Raw genomic sequence first — 17826 nt, forward strand, 5'->3', positions numbered from 1 at the left:
CAGTCTGTGTCTGTCTGTCTTCTATCATCTATCATCTATCATCAATTTGCCTACTTACCTGGCATAAATGATTATATCTTAGTTTTTCCTTAATATACTGGAAATAAATATAGTGTAGCTTTCTTGACATTGTTTCAAAATCTTTATGCTCTACATCTGACTGACAAAAAATTCCATTGCAATACATTTATTAATTTTATATTTTTCTGAACACACTTTATCATTTTTCCCACAGACTTGTATATCTATCTGTATGTTTTGGAAATTATGATACATTTACTTTGGAAAACAAATAAGACTATCGCACTAAAATCTTATTTATAGGGAATCTGATGTGGGTTTCATGCTTGGTTTTTCTGATGCTGATTTGGTGGGGTTTTGGGGGGGGACTTAGTTCTCTAGGAATGCTTCCCCTTACATATAATTTTAGACCATTTATTTTGCCTGAGGCTACTATTGCACAGTCTGCATATGGCTGTTTACATTATGTTACATGTTATTACCATATAAGTTGATGGAAAATTTAGCTGAGAAAGAGGCAGAGAGCTCAAGGGAAGCCAAATAGGAATAGGAATAATTTTATACATTGTTATAGATGACCATATACATTATTGGTCCTGATTTCAGAAACAGTTTCTAAGTCTTGGCATGGAAAAGAGAAAGTCCTGGGAACAAATGCTCTTGTGACTACACAAGTTCAGCAAATGTCAGAAATAGAAAAAGAAGAATTTGAGATCACTAAGCAACAACTGTACTGTTGTTTTAGTTTGTTGAATGGGATCCAAATATGTTTGCTCTAGGTAGGTCTCTATTTCAGAGGCTGTGGCCTTGTAAGAAAAAAAATGCTTGTTTGTCAAATTTCTAATTCATAGATTTCCCTTCATTTTTATATAAGAAGGATGAGGGAAAACTGCCATTTTTTATTTAGCTAGCCACTGTTTACTGGTATGTTCAAACCCTTTTAGCTTAAATTCTGATGGAAAATTGAAGCTCATAAACTTTGGTTTGATATTGAGTGACTTAGGTTTCCCAGAGTTTGGGAAACTGTAGAACTGTGGCTAGTTTACAGCTGAAAGGGGCAGGGTTTTTTTAATCTTTAGTATAGCAAAAGTGGAATATGCAGAAAAGGGAATATATGAGCTTAAGGTTTATTAATAGCACAGTTTCCTGCTACCTCCAAACCATCTCTGTTTATTTATTTCTTAGATTTTTATCCTGCCTTTATTATTTTTACAATACATCTAATCCTCCTTCCTCCTCCTGTTTTTTTCCACAACAACAACCCTGTGAGATAAATTGGGCTGAGAGAGAATGACTGGGTCAAGGTCACCAGGTGGTTTTCATGGCTAAGGAAGAACTTGAACTCATGGTCTCCTGCTTTCTAGCCTGGTGCCTTAACCACTAGACCAAACTCTATGGAAGATTCATGACCAGAACCAGTACATCTTTAAAAGACTCTAGAACACTCTCCTTTGAACTATGGTACTGGAGAAGACTCCTGCGAGTCCCTTGGACTGCAAGGTGATCAAACCGGTCAGTCCTAGAGGAAATCAACCCTGACTGCTCTTCAGAAGGCCAGATCCTGAAGATGAAACTCAAATACTTTGGCATCTAATGAGAAGGAAGGACTCATTGGAGAAGAGCCTAATGCTGGGAACGACTGAGGGCAAAAGAAGGGGACGGCAGAGAATGAGGTGGCTGGATGGAGTCACTGAAGCAGTCGGCGTGAGATTAAATGGACTGGTGGGGGATGGTAGAGGACAGGAAGGCGGAAAGTTGTCCATAGGGTCGCGATGGGTCAGATACGACTTCGCAACTAACAACAACAACAAGAACACTCTCTGTGTTTTGAATATGTAGATATGACTACATTGGACTAAGCCAAACTGTGGCTTGTTTGACTTTTACTTGAAGTTTTATATGTTTTCATTCAATGCAGTCTTAATTTAGCATATTATATGAATCCAAACCACTGTGGCTAATTCAATAGATTAGGACTAAGATACAGGACTTTTGATCAGGTTATTTTGTGCAAAATATTTTATTATTGTTTGATAACAATCTAAATGTTCTTAGGACGGATATAATAGTGAACAGATGTCCCTGAGTTTTAAGGCTGTAGAAAGAATAGTCCAATTTATTCTGATCTTGGAACGATAGGAGAAATTTAGCTATAAATCCTGAGGCAGACCTATAAATAGAGCTTGATTTTTGTGCTTTATTTTTAGGAATCCAATGTTCTTGCATGTGTAAGTCTTCTGTGTTGCTACAATTTAACACAACTTACCTTGTGTGGTTTCAGTGACCTTCCATTGCAAAGAAGGCTCTGAATATACAGTTACAGATCTAAATTTCAATATACTGAAACTAAATATTAGTAAAAGACTACCAATTTATTCATGGAGTAATGTAGGGAAATGTGTCTAATTGTGGCAATTTGAAGATATGTGGACTCAAGCTCCTAGAATTCTGCAGCCCGTCCACACATTTTAAGTTGTTGAGGTTAAGAAACATTGGTTTAGCAGAATGAAAACCGATCAGCTGATATACAACTTGTAGAAAGGAAACCAGGATGGAAATGAAACCCACAAAAAGAAAAGAAAAAAAGAAACAGGTCTCATAAAAATAGAAATTTCTAAATTAAGCAACAGTGAAGCCAGTGATTTTAAAAAATATGAATGAATATGTGAAAAGATAGTGGAGGCGAAGTATTGGTTAATATTATCCTGAGGACAGTGACAGACCTCTGCAATGCCGTAATTTTGGGGTGTGAAAAGAGCCTTAAATTGTTGGATTTGAATTATCTACTTTGGATTTCTTTCTTTTATCGATAAATATATTATAATTATCCTGAGTTACAAGGCAAGAGAGCTACGCTGGGGCATGCAGAAGATCTGGGTGTTACCCACTAGGATGATGGGAATTAATAATCCTGATGAAAGCAACAATTACAACTATATGGAATATAATCATAATGTCACTCGGGTGTTGTTTTTACTTTTATATATATATGAGGATATTCATTACTGATGGGGGCAGATTATGACTGAAGATTTGGAACAAACTGTTGCACCAGGATGCTATGTTACCCTATTATGGATGATGGACTTAACAATCCAGTGGAAAGACATTAAAGAAGATATTATATGGATTATAAATTTAAAGTCATTGTCTTTTTTTTTTATAACGAAATATACATACATATATATATATATTTAGCAGAGTGGGCAGTGGATTAAAGATATTAAGAATTGTGCATGGTAATTTTGTAGGAAAGTGGGTGGAAATAGGTTAGTTTACTGATTGATTAGTTTAAGAAAAGGGATGTTTAAGTGATATATTAAATGTTAAGTTAGAATTTATGGGGAAGGCTGCTTTGAAATGTTATATTAATATATACAAAAGATTAAATGTTAAAGTAGGATTTATTATATAGTCTTAAAGTGGAAGGTTGTTTTGAAATGATACAGATATAAGTTTGGGGGAGGAGAAAAAGGGCAGATTATTGCTAAACTGGGAGTTATAATAATATTATGTTAAATTAGAAGTTATCATACAATGTTATAGTAGAATGCTTTTTTTTTTGAAATGTATGGTAAAAGGGGGAAGTAACAATATTAATAATATTTTTAATAAGTAAGGGTCAGTATTTAGAGGAGGGAGTAAGGGGTTGGTAAAATATTATGTAATCTGTTATGAAATAGGTTTTTGTTGTGAAGAAGTCACAGGGGGGGATGGGTGGTGAGGGGGGGTTAGGGAGGAAGGGGGGAGAAAAAAAGGGGGTAAAATTTGTAAAAAAAAAAAAAGAAACATTGGTTTAAAGAATTTGCATAGGCATAAGTGGTGTAAGATGATTGAATTAATAGAGGATAAAAAAGTCATGGATTTTGTTCTTATGTTGAACAATATATAATGTGCTAATTATATATCTATGTAGTGCTCGGTATTGCTATAAATGCTATGAAAATTGTGAAACATATATTTATTCCAGAACATATACTTTTTATACTGATAAACCAAGTTCATTTGCTACCTCTTTTCTTTGTTCAAATTCCTTATTTATTTATTTATTTATTTATTTATTTATTTATTTATTTATTTATTTATTTATTTATTTATTGGTTCAATTTATATGCTGCCCTTCTCTGGAGACTCAGGGCGGCTTACAATGCGTTAAGCAATAGCCTTCATACTTTTGTAATACCTGCTTAGTAGGGCTTTTGCCCCCCCCACAAGCGGTGTTCTTTTTTATACAAAGTCAGCTTATTGCCCCCACAATCTGGGTCCTCATTTTACCTACCTCGAAAGGATGGAAGGCTGAGTCAACCTTGAGCCTGGTGAGATTCGAACTTGCAGTAATTGCAGGCAGCTGGTGCTATTTAACAGCACTTAGTCTGCTGCGCCACCAAGGCTCTTATATCTAACTTTTATAATTAAAAGTAGATAGAAGTTTGCCTAAGAATATCCAAGAAACACTATATTTAGTTTTTAAATTATTAGAGTTCTTTTTTTACTGCTACAGACTAATAATTTTTGCAGCATTAATATGTTAATTAGTATATTTCTACTCAAGAGTCTTGCTTTAACCACAATGGGGGATTTATGAATGATGGTTTGTGTGTTCATTCATCATTAGTCCGCTAAACAGCACCTCTAAAGTGCTGTTAAGTAGCACTTAGCTGCCAGCTGCCTGCAATTACTGCAAGTTCGAATCTCACCAGGCTCAAGGTTGACTCAGCCTTCCATTCTTCCGAGGTAGGTAAAATGAGGACCGTATAAAAAAGATAACTGCTTTGGGGAGGCCCAAAAGCCCTACTAAGCAGGTATATACAAAAGTATGAAGGCTATTGCTTAATGCATTGTAAGCCGCCCTGAGTCTCCGGAGAAGGACGACATATAAATCAAACCAATGAATAAACAATAAATCCCATCCCCACCAGTGTTCAGCTTTTTATAAGTATCCCAGTGGTCAATGTATTTTATTTTATTTTTCAAATTTCTGAACCGCCTATCATCCTCAGAGAGGAGCTACTGTATTTTGAAGTTGTGATTTTATCTCTGATCAGTAGAGGGCACTCCTATAACAAACATATTTTCCTCTGTTCATTCACCTGCTCAGTGATTATTGTATAGCTATTTTCATATTTTAGAACTGTATGCTGAATATACAAGCTTGGTTACAGACAGTGATTAATATAGTACTCCTACTTCACCAATACACTGTAATCTAAAAACTTTCCTAAAATATAGCTGAAATCAAGCAATTTAAGTCAATATTTCAGCTATCAGTATCTTCATATGATCTTTTATATAACATCCCTCTAATTCAATATTTTTAGTAGAAAAGGAGTTATCTCTGTTTGAGTTGCTGAAAGTTTCTAATCTTTGCAAGTGTAGAAGGCTCATTGAATGATTGTCTTCCTGGCACACTTTTGCCTTCTAATGTCAGTTGATGGCTGAGATTATTCCTATTGATATTTCTGGCAGTCACTCTCCAAAATGACTTGTCCTAAGATGATCAGTATTATTACTGCCAAAGACCACCATCTCCAAATACATAGAACTAATTAAAATTCTTGGTATACTGAAAAGTTGAGGGCAGTTCTAGAAACTAGAATTCGGATAGCGAAAAACATTGCTAAACTAATGCTAGAGTTCACTTTTAAGAAAGATTGTGGAAGTTGGCAATCTTTTTAGAGGAAAAGTTTCTTAAAAAATTCAGGTTTCACATATGTGTACTACATGGTTTCTGTCTGCCATAGTCATTTAGTCCTTGAGGAAGTCCTCAAAATTAAGTATCATCAAAAGGTTGTCCTGCCCATGTTTTTACACTGTGTGTGAATTCTATTGTGGTCTGGACGATGGTAGATAAACTGCACAATGCATGGAAAAAGCACATGTTGTTGTGGTGTACACACAGGAACCTTTAGACGATGAAACACCTCAATTGAATAAAGAAATATGCAGTTAGAAGAGATTCCAAATGTTATGATGCCTTTGCAAGTCCAATTAGTATTAGAAGCATGTATAACCTTTGCCTGGCTCAACTATTCTATGAAGATTCGATGAAGTTTCATTAATGTTACATTAATGATATCCTGACTGGAATCCTGACTGGAATGGTGTATAACTTTAATGATCCCTCAGAATTGATACAATATCCAGTCACCAGATATGTAAGACAAGAATGGTTAGAACAGCTTAGATATTACTTTGGTCATCAGTTTCTTTCTGGGCTCAGTGTAATACGCTAGCACTAGTTTTTAAATGGTCAGAAAAAGCCATATCTAAGGGTTAATTTTTTTTCATATGATTCTGCCAGGCTTGAAGATCACTTTTAGATAATCTGGTTTCTTACAGATCCACAATGGATATTTATTTGGCAGGTACCAGTGACACAGCCCTTATTCTTTTCTTGGTGAGATTCAGTAAAGCCCTACCTTCTTGCATTTAAACATCTTTTAAAAACGTATTGGCATAACCTTTTGATGTTGAATTTCTGCTGTTTCAACATTCTGTTATTTTTACACATCTTAGTAATGCTGAATATTTGTGTGGGTATGTGTGTTGCTAATTATGAGCATTTATGTGCATGTGTATTTTATACTTGCGCTTTATTGTAATTTGATTCGATTTACTCAAACAATGAAATAGAAATTTAGAGTGCAATTGTCAAACTGCAGAGTGCAGTTGGATTCCTAGTTTGGTTTTTAAAAATGATCTCATACATTGAGCTCCACTGAAATTTCTAGGTCAACTCTACATCTGTTTAATTTCAAGTGGGCTGTAGAAGACTAGATTTCCCACTAGGAGCCAAGCATGAGATAAATGTGCAGTTAATCTAGTCTCTGAATACAGTTTAAAACATATGTGCAGTTCTTGTGCTTTACTAATATTAGTTTTTTTATAACTGTCCATTATTTTGCAGTATTTCCCAGCTTTGTGATAGCCAGCGGTCTGATAGCACAGTTGCATCTCTTCCTGACTTTGGATCATTGGCTCCTGAATTCCCTACTGAGATAAAGCAGTCTGTCCAAGAGACTGGAAAACCCATATCTGAAACCAAGAGGTATGTTGATTCCATTGGGCAGAAGAAAATTCTAGCTCCATGTGAGCCCTTTTTTAGGATATCGCTATTTTATAAGTGATGTATGGCATGGCAACAACATATTTTATTTAGTGTAATTAATACACTAATCAGTTTATGCTACAAATTAACAAACCAAGTGGCTAAAATTGAAGGTGCATTTTGATAATTTCACAAATACACTGTCTTCTTTTTCCTGCCAAACTTGATGGAAAAAATGGTTTCCATCCTGTATATGTTCAGATCAAGCAGATGGTTTGCATTTTGATATAAAATCACTGTGGATTTTCTTTTTTGCGTGCAAATATACATCATGCTGTTGGAGAAAGTACTGTAGTGTTATAAAAAGAGAAGAATTATAAGAAGTGAAAATTGGTCTCTTTTAGTAAGTCTTCAAGTGAAAGATGTCATTAAATTAGAGCAGGGTTGTCAAACTCAAGGCCTGGGGCCCAGATCTGGCCCACGGGGTGCTTAGATCTGGCCTGCGGGGCCACCCTAGAAACAGGTAGAACGGCATTATGTATGAGCTTTGAGAAAATATTAGGTTTTTAATGGTTTTCTTATGTTGTAAACTGCCTAGAATCTATCGACTGGATGGTGGGCGAATTTATGAAGTACATAAATTTAAGAAAATAAAAGATTAAAAGCAAGATATAAAATGGCAAACGTGTAACTATCTCTGGTTTACCTGAAGACTATTCGGTATACATCTCCGTATTTTTCTGTTTTGATGCCATCCTTTCTTCTAAGTATCTAAACAAAAATTAATACTCTGCCTTTTGTTCTTAAAATTCTCATCTGTCTTTTTGAGGATCTCAACCATTATATCCAACCATGATTCCTCGATTTTTCCTTTCCATTATCACACTAACAACTTTTCTTTCATATATAACATTTGTTTTGAAAATTGATGAACTACACTCATTTACTCTGTTACAAAACTATATTAAAATATTTTGTACTTTCGTTCACTTTTTATTTAGTTATTATTTTATATTTTTATTCACTTTTTAATCACTCTTGACTTAATCTCATTTACTAAACATCTTCATTACTACCAGTATTTGCAAGCCTTATCATTTTTCATGATATTTTTTTCTTGATTTTTATTGTGCAGTCTTGAACATTAGCAACCGTCAACATTAATTTTTGTTTCAATTTTTGTTATATTACTGTCATTTCTATACAAAAACTTTAATTATTATTTCTATAATTACCTTACTGCAGTTCTATCCTAAATTATTTCAGCAGCATTATTTCAATTCTGTTGTATCTTCTGGAAACTGCTTATTTAGTCCTTTTTATTTAGTTTTAAAAAATTATTTTCATTTTTTAAACAGTCCATCCAAAATGAAGTGAAGAAATGCTTTAATGGTCTTATGTAATCCAAATCATCTTTTCAGATATTTTGGAAAATTGATTTAGTAATAAGTTGGTATAAAATAATAATTTGTCCATGAATGGCATCAAAATGAATTGCTAAAATCTTAACTGAATTATTCTATAAAATCAGATTCTAATGAGTTATTTGAAAATTTAATTTTCCTCCAATATATTCCAAATATATCTGATGATCCTTTAAACATTTTCTCAGTATCTGTTGTGTTTACACAAATTATTACATGAATCCTCTAAGAATTTATATAAATCTTGAAACAACATTTATTTTAATATTTATTTTCCATTAAGCTCCTGAAGCTTTACAGTTAATGTTTTCTGTCTAAACACAGTAAATACTATAATTCATCCACATTCTTGGAAGCATTTTTTTTCTGACCCAAGAATATGCCATCAGCATAACCCACATATTTTTCTGGCACTCTATAACATAATTCTTTCCACTTTGTTCCAAGCAGTTTTCACATAAACTTTCTATATTTTTATTCATCTTATAGGAAGATAATTGTATCTTCTAATATTTTTTTCATATAGAATGAATATGTTCCTTTCCTCTAGTCATTCTATATCTTACTCTTTTTTCTTTCATTTCTTTCCTTTTCTTTCATGTCTATTTTCCCATGATCCATTTTTGACACTACCAAATAATATCTGTCTCATATTGATAGTCTCTAATATTCTTCAACAATTTTCTCAACATTTGATTACAAACAGTAAGCCAAAAATACTGATAGGGACATGAACAAACTTACATTTAAAACATGTATTTGAACAAACTTCTAAGTAAATATTCATCAATCTTTGGTCTCTGAAGAGCCTAATCACTGTTTCTGTATCCTTTCATCTCATTTCCATCAATCTATCTATCCATGTCAGATAAAAGAATAATAACCATTTCCACATTGCATTCATTCCCCAAAACTCATCCTGTCAGATCTTATCAGAAGGGGGGACGGAGGAGTAAGGGGATATAGAGAGGGAGGATGACAGAGTGAGAGGAAGCAGAGGTGCTGGCCCGGAAGAGAGCCTGGCAGATCCAAGGATATAACCATGAGAACGGAATGCAAACACCAACCAAAAGGCGTCAAACTTTAGGACGGTTACCAAAACACCTAGTTTGAATACCATTGGACATTTATGGAAGGACCAAGGGGGGAGGGCTCAGGAGAAGGGAAAAGGACTGGGTTCACGTGGGAATATTCAGATCTGGCTTTGCTTATGCTGTAACCTTTTGGCTTTAGTAAAAGTATACCTTTTGCTACAAACAGACTCAAAGGTCTTTCTTAAATGCCCAAGCTGGGACAGGCCTGATACATCCTTACTTCTTTCATTTCCTCATATAGCTACAGTAACATACAGCTATGACTAACCCAGTGGTAGGTTGGCCACGGACTGGTTCGCAAGAAACAGTAGTAAAACCGGCGGGAGGCTCCGCCCACTGACCTAGATGACATCAGAAGTGATCTGCACATGCGCAGAAGTGCCGCGCAGGCACGATATAAACCGGTAGTAAAGGTAACTAGAACCCACCCCTGGACTAACCTATGAGCTAGGGATACTTGATGAGCACCCACAACTACTACTTATACTTTTTGACAGACATTTTATCCTTTTCATTCAATTTTAAACTTCCATGAATGTATTCACCAAGTCAACTTGACAAAATCAGATCGTATTAATTCAGATTTATTCCACCCTTTCCCTTTCTCTGTTTCACCAGTGCACACCGTATCTATTTTTAAAAAGATTTCATTCATTAATTCATGCTTTTTACTATAATACTCCTCTTAGATTACAAGCCCATATGCCATTGACGTCAACAAATGACCCGTAAACACTAACCTTCCACTTCCCGTTATGGTTCTAGTTAATCAAGGTTTCACATCATGCTTTTTAGTGAGATAAAGGGTAGATTAGATTGCCAGCTGTTCCTCCACATAGCATTATAAAAATACAATACTATTCAGTTTGGGCTTATTTTGGCAAAATGCCACGAGTTTACCCTAAACCCAGTTTTACATTGTTCTGTTTCAAACAGATTCTCTATTCTGAAGACTGCTTTTCAGGACAACATACAACTGTTTTACATCCCAAAATTGGGAGATTAACTATAGTGTACTGACACATTCACAATATTATTTCCTTTTAACAATAAGAATAAAAAAAAACAGCTGAAGGTCATAGGGCATATCTCATTTGTAGTCCATAGATTACATACATAATTTATGATATCTGATTTGAGTGTACAAGTATTGTTGTTTGGTATTGATTTTATAATACTTGGTTGCTGTAGTATGGAGAATGTATTATTTAGCAACATTCTTAAACCAAAGCAAGATTTCTTTTTAAAAACAAAAGATGTCCTTTTAATATGCTCAGAAAAATACTGCATATATTTGTGCTAATATGCTGATATATATATATATATATATATATATATATATATATATATATATATATATATATATATATAGTAATAATTTGACAAGCTAAAACATTTTTATTTAGTGGGAATATGCCCACAATATAATATATAATTTTAAGAAATAACTTTTGCCATCTTTTGGAAAAAATTTGTGTATGTACCATATGTATGTATGTATACATGTATGTATGTATACATGTATGTATGTATGTTCCACCTTTGGGAAGAGACATGCAAGGTTTCCCAAAAATCTGAAAGTGGGTTAATGGTTTTTCACAGAATTGTAGATTATCTGAAATCTGAGTTCATCTCAGAGGACTTCCAACCTCATCAAATCTCTTAGCAAAGGCAGATTGAAGAACAGATATCACCAGCATATATGTGTGCTTGGTATTGTAGCTCATTAGATTAGAAGTGATCTTTCAATTCATTTGAATGAGAGACTTAACCAAGTTTATTAACTATATAATTATTAAATCCTGCTATGAACCACGATTTGTTGAAATATCTAATTTTAAATCAGATGGTTGCACTTTACCTCGCATGTAACCTTCCCATTTCCTCTCCACTGAAATGAGACACATGCTCACATACAGTAGGTATCAGGTGCAAAAAATAAATAAATGAGCAGCTGCTGTATGTGGCTTTATACATTTATATTCTTGTTCATGAAAAGGTCATGATATGGAATTGAGCTCATTGTGCCACATCTTCCCAGGGGACTATGTTTTCTTCCACCCAATTGTCCAAGTTAACAGCTTAGGGCAACTGTCCTATGCATTACCTGAATCCCGAAGAAATATATTCATTTAACACACATCGATTAACAGAAGAGGAAGTTGTATGACAAGTGATATGTTGTCTTCCACATCAGCAAATAAAAGCGGGAGAGAGGAGGGATAAGAAGTCTGCTTATATGATGCATACTACAGGAAACATATCCCTGCAAATGCATTGCCGAAAAACCAAAACATTCTTGGCATTTTGCCTAATGTGGCACATGAGCAGTAAAACATATTACATCATTACGGGAATTCTGTAATTGATTGCCAGCATAGCGTTTTAATGAGAATTGATTAGAAAAACCATAAACTCGGTTTGTTTTGTCACCCTGTTTGTTTTGTTCTGAGAGTATTGTTTACTGTTATTCTTTTCCTTATGATTCAATGCATTCAGACTAGAGCGAGCAAATGGTAGAATTTAACATCCATGTTTTTGTAAATAGTTCCAGCCTTAGGTTTAAAGAAATTCTCTGTATTGACTTATTGTGTTATGACGTACCGTGTTTTAAAATCATGATTTGCTATTTCTACCTGTATTTGCACGTTCTAAATAAACCAGACCTCTCGGAGGATATTGAGACTGAAAAAAATCCTTTATCAATGGATGGATTATCAAAGTTGCAAGGTTGTAGAGGCTTCTAATAAAATTCAGAAGAATTTGTTTCGAACTAAATTTATGCAGTACTGGTAACAACAGTATTAAGAATGCTTCTTAAAAGAAATTAGAAAAATGTTAAGATGAGCTTTTCAATGTGATGTTCTCTACATTCATTGGAATTTTAATTACCAGAATATAATCTCATCAAATCGGAAGGATGAAATGTTGGAAAAGTCTGAACAAGGCAAGTATTAATGAACAACAGATGAGAACAACAATACAAAATAAATGTTTTAAGTGTGTTATTGGATATACTTAAGGATTCAAAGGATTTGATTGAAATAATGCAAAAGTATCATTCTATTTTTTTTTGTCCATTTTATTGAAACTAATAGAAAAAGCAGTTCCATTTCCAGCTAAATCTTGTGATTTAAATTTGATTGCTGTTCATGCCAATGCAAAACTATTTGCCTCCTTTGCTGATAAGACAGGGCTTCAAAAGTACAGTGAGCATTTTTATGAACCCCCAGCTTTCATCCCTAGTTAAATATAAGCATGAATAGATGCAAATTATTATATAATTTTGGTGTATGTGTATTTTGTTCTAATCCTACCTCTGCCTACTCTTCCTAGTTCTACAGTTAAGGAAGTGCTTATAGATATTAATGACAAGATTTCCCCTTTCTCTGGTTCAGTCAGATGGCTTTGATCTAGTTGATGAGACCCTTTGACAAGTAAAAACTTTTGATCTTCTCTCATCTGTCATCCAACTCTACCAAGACTTGTCTGCAATAAATAATGTAAGTCCCCCACCGGTCCTCTTCATCTATAGTACTTTTCCTTCAGATATTTCCCTTAAACACTTAATAGACTTTGGGCTATTCACTAACAATTAAGCCTTTGCAATAAAGGTAAAATACAAGGTCTATTTCAAAGTTTAAGTATATAAAAAGAAAATACAATAATAAAATACTTATGTGCTGAATACAAATAATCAACGTTCTTTGTCTTTACACAATATTCTAATTTGTTTATAATAGATTCTTAGCTGAACTGCCATGCCAGTAAACTTATCAGTTTTGCTAACATCTTAGAGCCCAGGAAGAAATAGGACAGTCTATGATTCAAGTCCCAGTAGGCTGTTTGTTTCAAGTAGGGATTTTAAATAATTAAGCCTAACAAGGGGCATACAGTTGACAATCAAATAAAACAACAGCAATATCTTTGATGACTGGGCACCATATATACACATCCTCTGATGATATAGCCAATGATGGAGCCTTTAGCAGTGAAAAGCTGCATAATCCATTCTAGGATCACTAACCATTCTTTTTTGAATTAAAATAAAAACTCTATTCTCAACTGATATTAGAGCTTTTGTAAGTCCACGTTATTAATTTCAGCTGTCAAGCATCAGCTCCATTTCCAAGCTTCTTCTTCCTAGAGTTTTCCTGGATGTTTCCAAGACCTCCCTCTTTTGCCATCTTACATCTCTGCCATCCCTCTTTTTCCAGTGACAATTATTTCTCATCAGAATATAAACTTGTTATCAGTGGTTATCAGTGATTTACTAGCAAAGCAAGCAGAAACTGTTTTGTTTGGATATTTGCATAGGCACATGGATTGATGAAGCTATAACTGAAAACATATTGATCACAAAGAGTGCTTTAAAGAACATCTGGACTTTGAAAATCTGACTCACATAAAGAGCTCAGAGAAACAGATAAGCAATTATTTAAAACATCATGAGATGCTAAAAAAAATAGTGAAGAAAGAGGTGAAATATGCTGACAATGCTAAGATCCACCTAGACCTTCAATGTGATGAGGCTTTTTAATAATCAAGAAAATCCCATCCTTTTTTATGTTCAATGATTTGAGGGGTAGAACAAGATGAGAAATAAATCACCCAACAGTAAGAAATATTACAATGTACCAGCAAATGGACTCTACGTATTTTTTTCAAGTTCATGAAGTCCCTTGAGGCATTTTTACACTGTCTTTGCAACTTTCAGTTGCTGGTAAGCAAAGGCTTATGCTAAAAGAGGCTTAACTTTCATTTCTTTGCAAGCAAGACAATTTTTTTCAGCCTATTTAATCTGCTTGTCTCCCAAATTTGCCTGGATCCACCTGCATAAAGGACTAAGATATTTCTATGGTTTTCTGTACAAGGGATACATTGTCAGCTGTATTAATATGTATTGAACAGCAGCCCCTTGGTTCTTTTACCCTCTGTGAAATATATGTGTTGCAAAGCAAGGTAACCTAGGTTTCAGTGGAAAACAAACATCAGTGGAAGTGCACCATTGAATGAAGAAAGTTATGTTTCATATTCTTCCTTGAACTAAATTTCTAGCAATAATAACAAAATTCTGTCTACGTGCATGAGAAAAAATAGGCAAGAATTTCAATATTCCTAGGGAGGCTTTTCTGTAGGGCAAAAGTATCCAATAACACTTATTCTTGTACATTCTCAAGAAAAGCAAATACATTATTATTTAATGACTGTTTGCCATTGTGATCAAGCTTGTCCTGAAAAATGTTGTAGAGTTCCAAGAAAAATGTGAATTTATGCCAAATAAGCAATATGAATCACATTCTAGCTATATGTTTTACATTTAGAGCTCGGAAAGTTTCCTATGTGAAAAGGGTAACCTTTTCCAAACCATTTATATTATACAAAGAAGATCCTTATCACAATTCGTTGTTACATTTTAAGCAATGTACTTTAAAGGTGAATTGGAAGAAGCAATTCCATCTAACATTTATATAGTGATGAATATTAGACTGTTTTGTGCCTGTTCAGGATACTTTTTTTTAATTATTTAAAATGCTGCTAATGGCTTTCTTCAACCTGGAAAACCCTCAGATATGTTAACTTTTAACCCCTATTTTCCCAAACCAGCACTGCAATTGTTGATAACTCTGGGAGTTGATGCATACTTCTGGGGATGTCCGAGTTGAAGCATATTGAAATATAAAATGTGAATCACACTGCATTGAGTAGACAATCTTTTCCAGGTGCTTGATTCACTTATATGTAGATACCACTCCATAAGTACAGAATTACATCGATTGAATAATTAAATCCAAGCTTTTTCTTTTACTGTAGTGTAAATAAAACTCTTTCTGATTTTGTGAGAATTGTGCTTCGTTTGTTTTCATGTGCCCTTGGGCTCTAATAATCAAAGTTGATTCAAAGAACATAGGTAGAAAGAATTGTAAGAAGGAAATTCGCCCATTGTAAGTGTATCAACAATGGGTGGCAGGAAACTATTTCAGCCTGATCACATGAGCCCTTTTTAAATTGTTATTTCAGAGGTCTGACCCTCGTGACGTGAATTGCAAAGTTGTATATAGACTAATATGCCTGGTTTGCACATTGTGCTCAACTATTATGAAATTTACTTTTTTTTAATTTGGCATAAAGCCACCCATGATTGCTTAGTGTTAAATTAAGCCCTTTCCAATTAATAGGGTCGCTAAATTCTGATTTAGCATGATTTGTGATGGTTATTTAATCCATAAATAAACAGTTATGAGGGTTGGATATTATTATTAGGGTGGGTCAAAGAGTCAGCTATATGTTTAAACTGGATTTGGCATCTGTATACACTTACTGAATTTTTCCCAAGAAACTGATTATTTCACATTCTACATGCAATGATGCACCTAAAGTCACATAACTAAAGCAGACTACTTGCACCATAAATCATATATATATATATACTGTACACTGGGAGGCTATTTGAGAGGAGCTATTTTTACCCTTTCTCTGCCATATTAATCTAAACTGCACTGTCTCTTGCTACTTTGATATGTATTTCTGCCTCCTGGGAACCTGTACAATCTGAATCCATCACAGAACTGGAGAAAATCACAAAATACACAGAGCTGCAATCAGAAGGAGAAAAACTATGGCAAAAGAAACCAGAGACAGTACCAATAGTGATAGGTGCCTTTGCAATCCCAAAACATCTGTAATACCATTTGAACATCATCGGCATTGACAAAATCACTTCAACTGAATTCAATTGAAAATGCAGTTTTACTTGGAACAGCTTAATACCATCACCACCATCATCTCTCTATCCCATTCTGTGTTGACCCTGAAACAAAAAAAAAAAAAAAATCATCAATAAGTCGTAATTGCTCTAATCACTGATACAGAATCCTTCCCTTGAAGAATATCATCTCAGAATTAAAAGTGGTGCTACAAATAGAAATTGCTCTGTATATTCCAATGCAACCATCATTTTCTTAAGGGTCTGTGCAAACCTCCAACTGATCTTTAAGTTAAACATGGCTCTAGAACAAGGATGTCAATTTCATTGAGGGTTGCATCAGGATTGTGTTTGACCTCAGGGAGCCAGGGGGTGTGGCCAACTCAATGTCATTCATGTCGGGGCGCCTATGGTAACCTGAGCACTCTGCCAGCGAAAATGGGCTTCGAGCTCCATTTTCGATTGCAATAACCTCCTGCAACCCTCTGCCAGCGAAAACAGAGGTCAGGAGGGCCACATTTTTGCTAGCAGAGACACTACAGGCCATTCCTTTGCTGTTTCCAGGGTGGCCCCGCATGCCAGATGTAAGCACCCCACGGGCTGGATCCCAGCCCACGGGCTTTGAGTTTGACAGCCCTGCTCTAGAACCTATATATAGGTAATCCTTGATTTATAACAATTTGTTTAATAATCATTTAATGACCATTTGAAGTTACAGTGAAACTGAAAAAAGTGATTTATGACTTTTTTTCACACTTACAACCATTGCAGTATCCCCGCGGTCACGTGATTAAAATTCAGATGATTGGCAACTGACTCATATTTATGACAGTTGCAGTGTCCCAGAGTCATGTGATCACCTTTTGTAACCTTCTGACAAGAAAAATCAATAGGGAAGCCAAATTCACTTAACAACCAGGTTACTAACTTAACAATTATAGTGATTCACTTAACAACTTTGGCAAGAAAGGTTATAAAGTGGGGCAAAATTCACAACAACTATCTCACTTAGCAAGATAAATTTTGGCTCAATTGTGGACTACCGAGGGCTACCTGTACTTAAGCAGAGATAATGCATGCTTCTTTCTCACTATAGATGCATTAGGCACAATTAGGCACAATGGGTGATGTATCCGGACATATCTTGTTTCATGCCATGAAATAAAAAAGCCATGATATCCTTCAGTGGAAATCAGCTCATTTTGTACAAATTATCTTGTTCATCACTAAATAAACATGTTAATTATAAGTTCCAAACTGTAAACTTGTGTCTGCAAAAGGAAACATCTTTTCCTGGAAAAAGATTCATGGGAAATGCCAACAATCTTGGCATTTGATACTAAAGACATTACATAAGAGTGGGTTTTAATTGTCAGTTTTTCTTTAAAAAATGGACTAATGTCAGTCAAAATCACAATTTTTTAAGAAATTGAGCTATTGTGCACTTTTGAAATATTGGGTCTTTGAGAATTAAGATTAACATAGAATCTATTTTACCAGTGGCTGGAAAGAAGAAGTGGAGATTAAGAATGT

The 17826-nt window shown here is 34.6% G+C and overlaps 1 protein-coding gene across 9 annotated transcripts in view; it reads left to right on the forward strand.

The window, feature by feature from the left end:
- Positions 1-17826, forward strand: part of TACC2 (transforming acidic coiled-coil containing protein 2) — a 169213-nt gene that overhangs the window by 73880 nt on the left and 77507 nt on the right. For all 9 annotated transcript variants that reach the window (XM_087872969.1, XM_034436372.3, XM_034436374.3 and 6 more), the window contains one exon: positions 6929-7069. In XM_087872969.1, the coding sequence (XP_087729095.1) occupies positions 6929-7069 (141 nt within the window). The remainder of the gene's footprint in view (positions 1-6928; positions 7070-17826) is intronic.

Source organism: Pantherophis guttatus, chromosome 6 (assembly GCF_059756535.1).
Source record: "Pantherophis guttatus breed Tessera chromosome 6, ASM5975653v1, whole genome shotgun sequence".
Lineage (NCBI taxonomy): Eukaryota > Metazoa > Chordata > Lepidosauria > Squamata > Colubridae > Pantherophis > Pantherophis guttatus.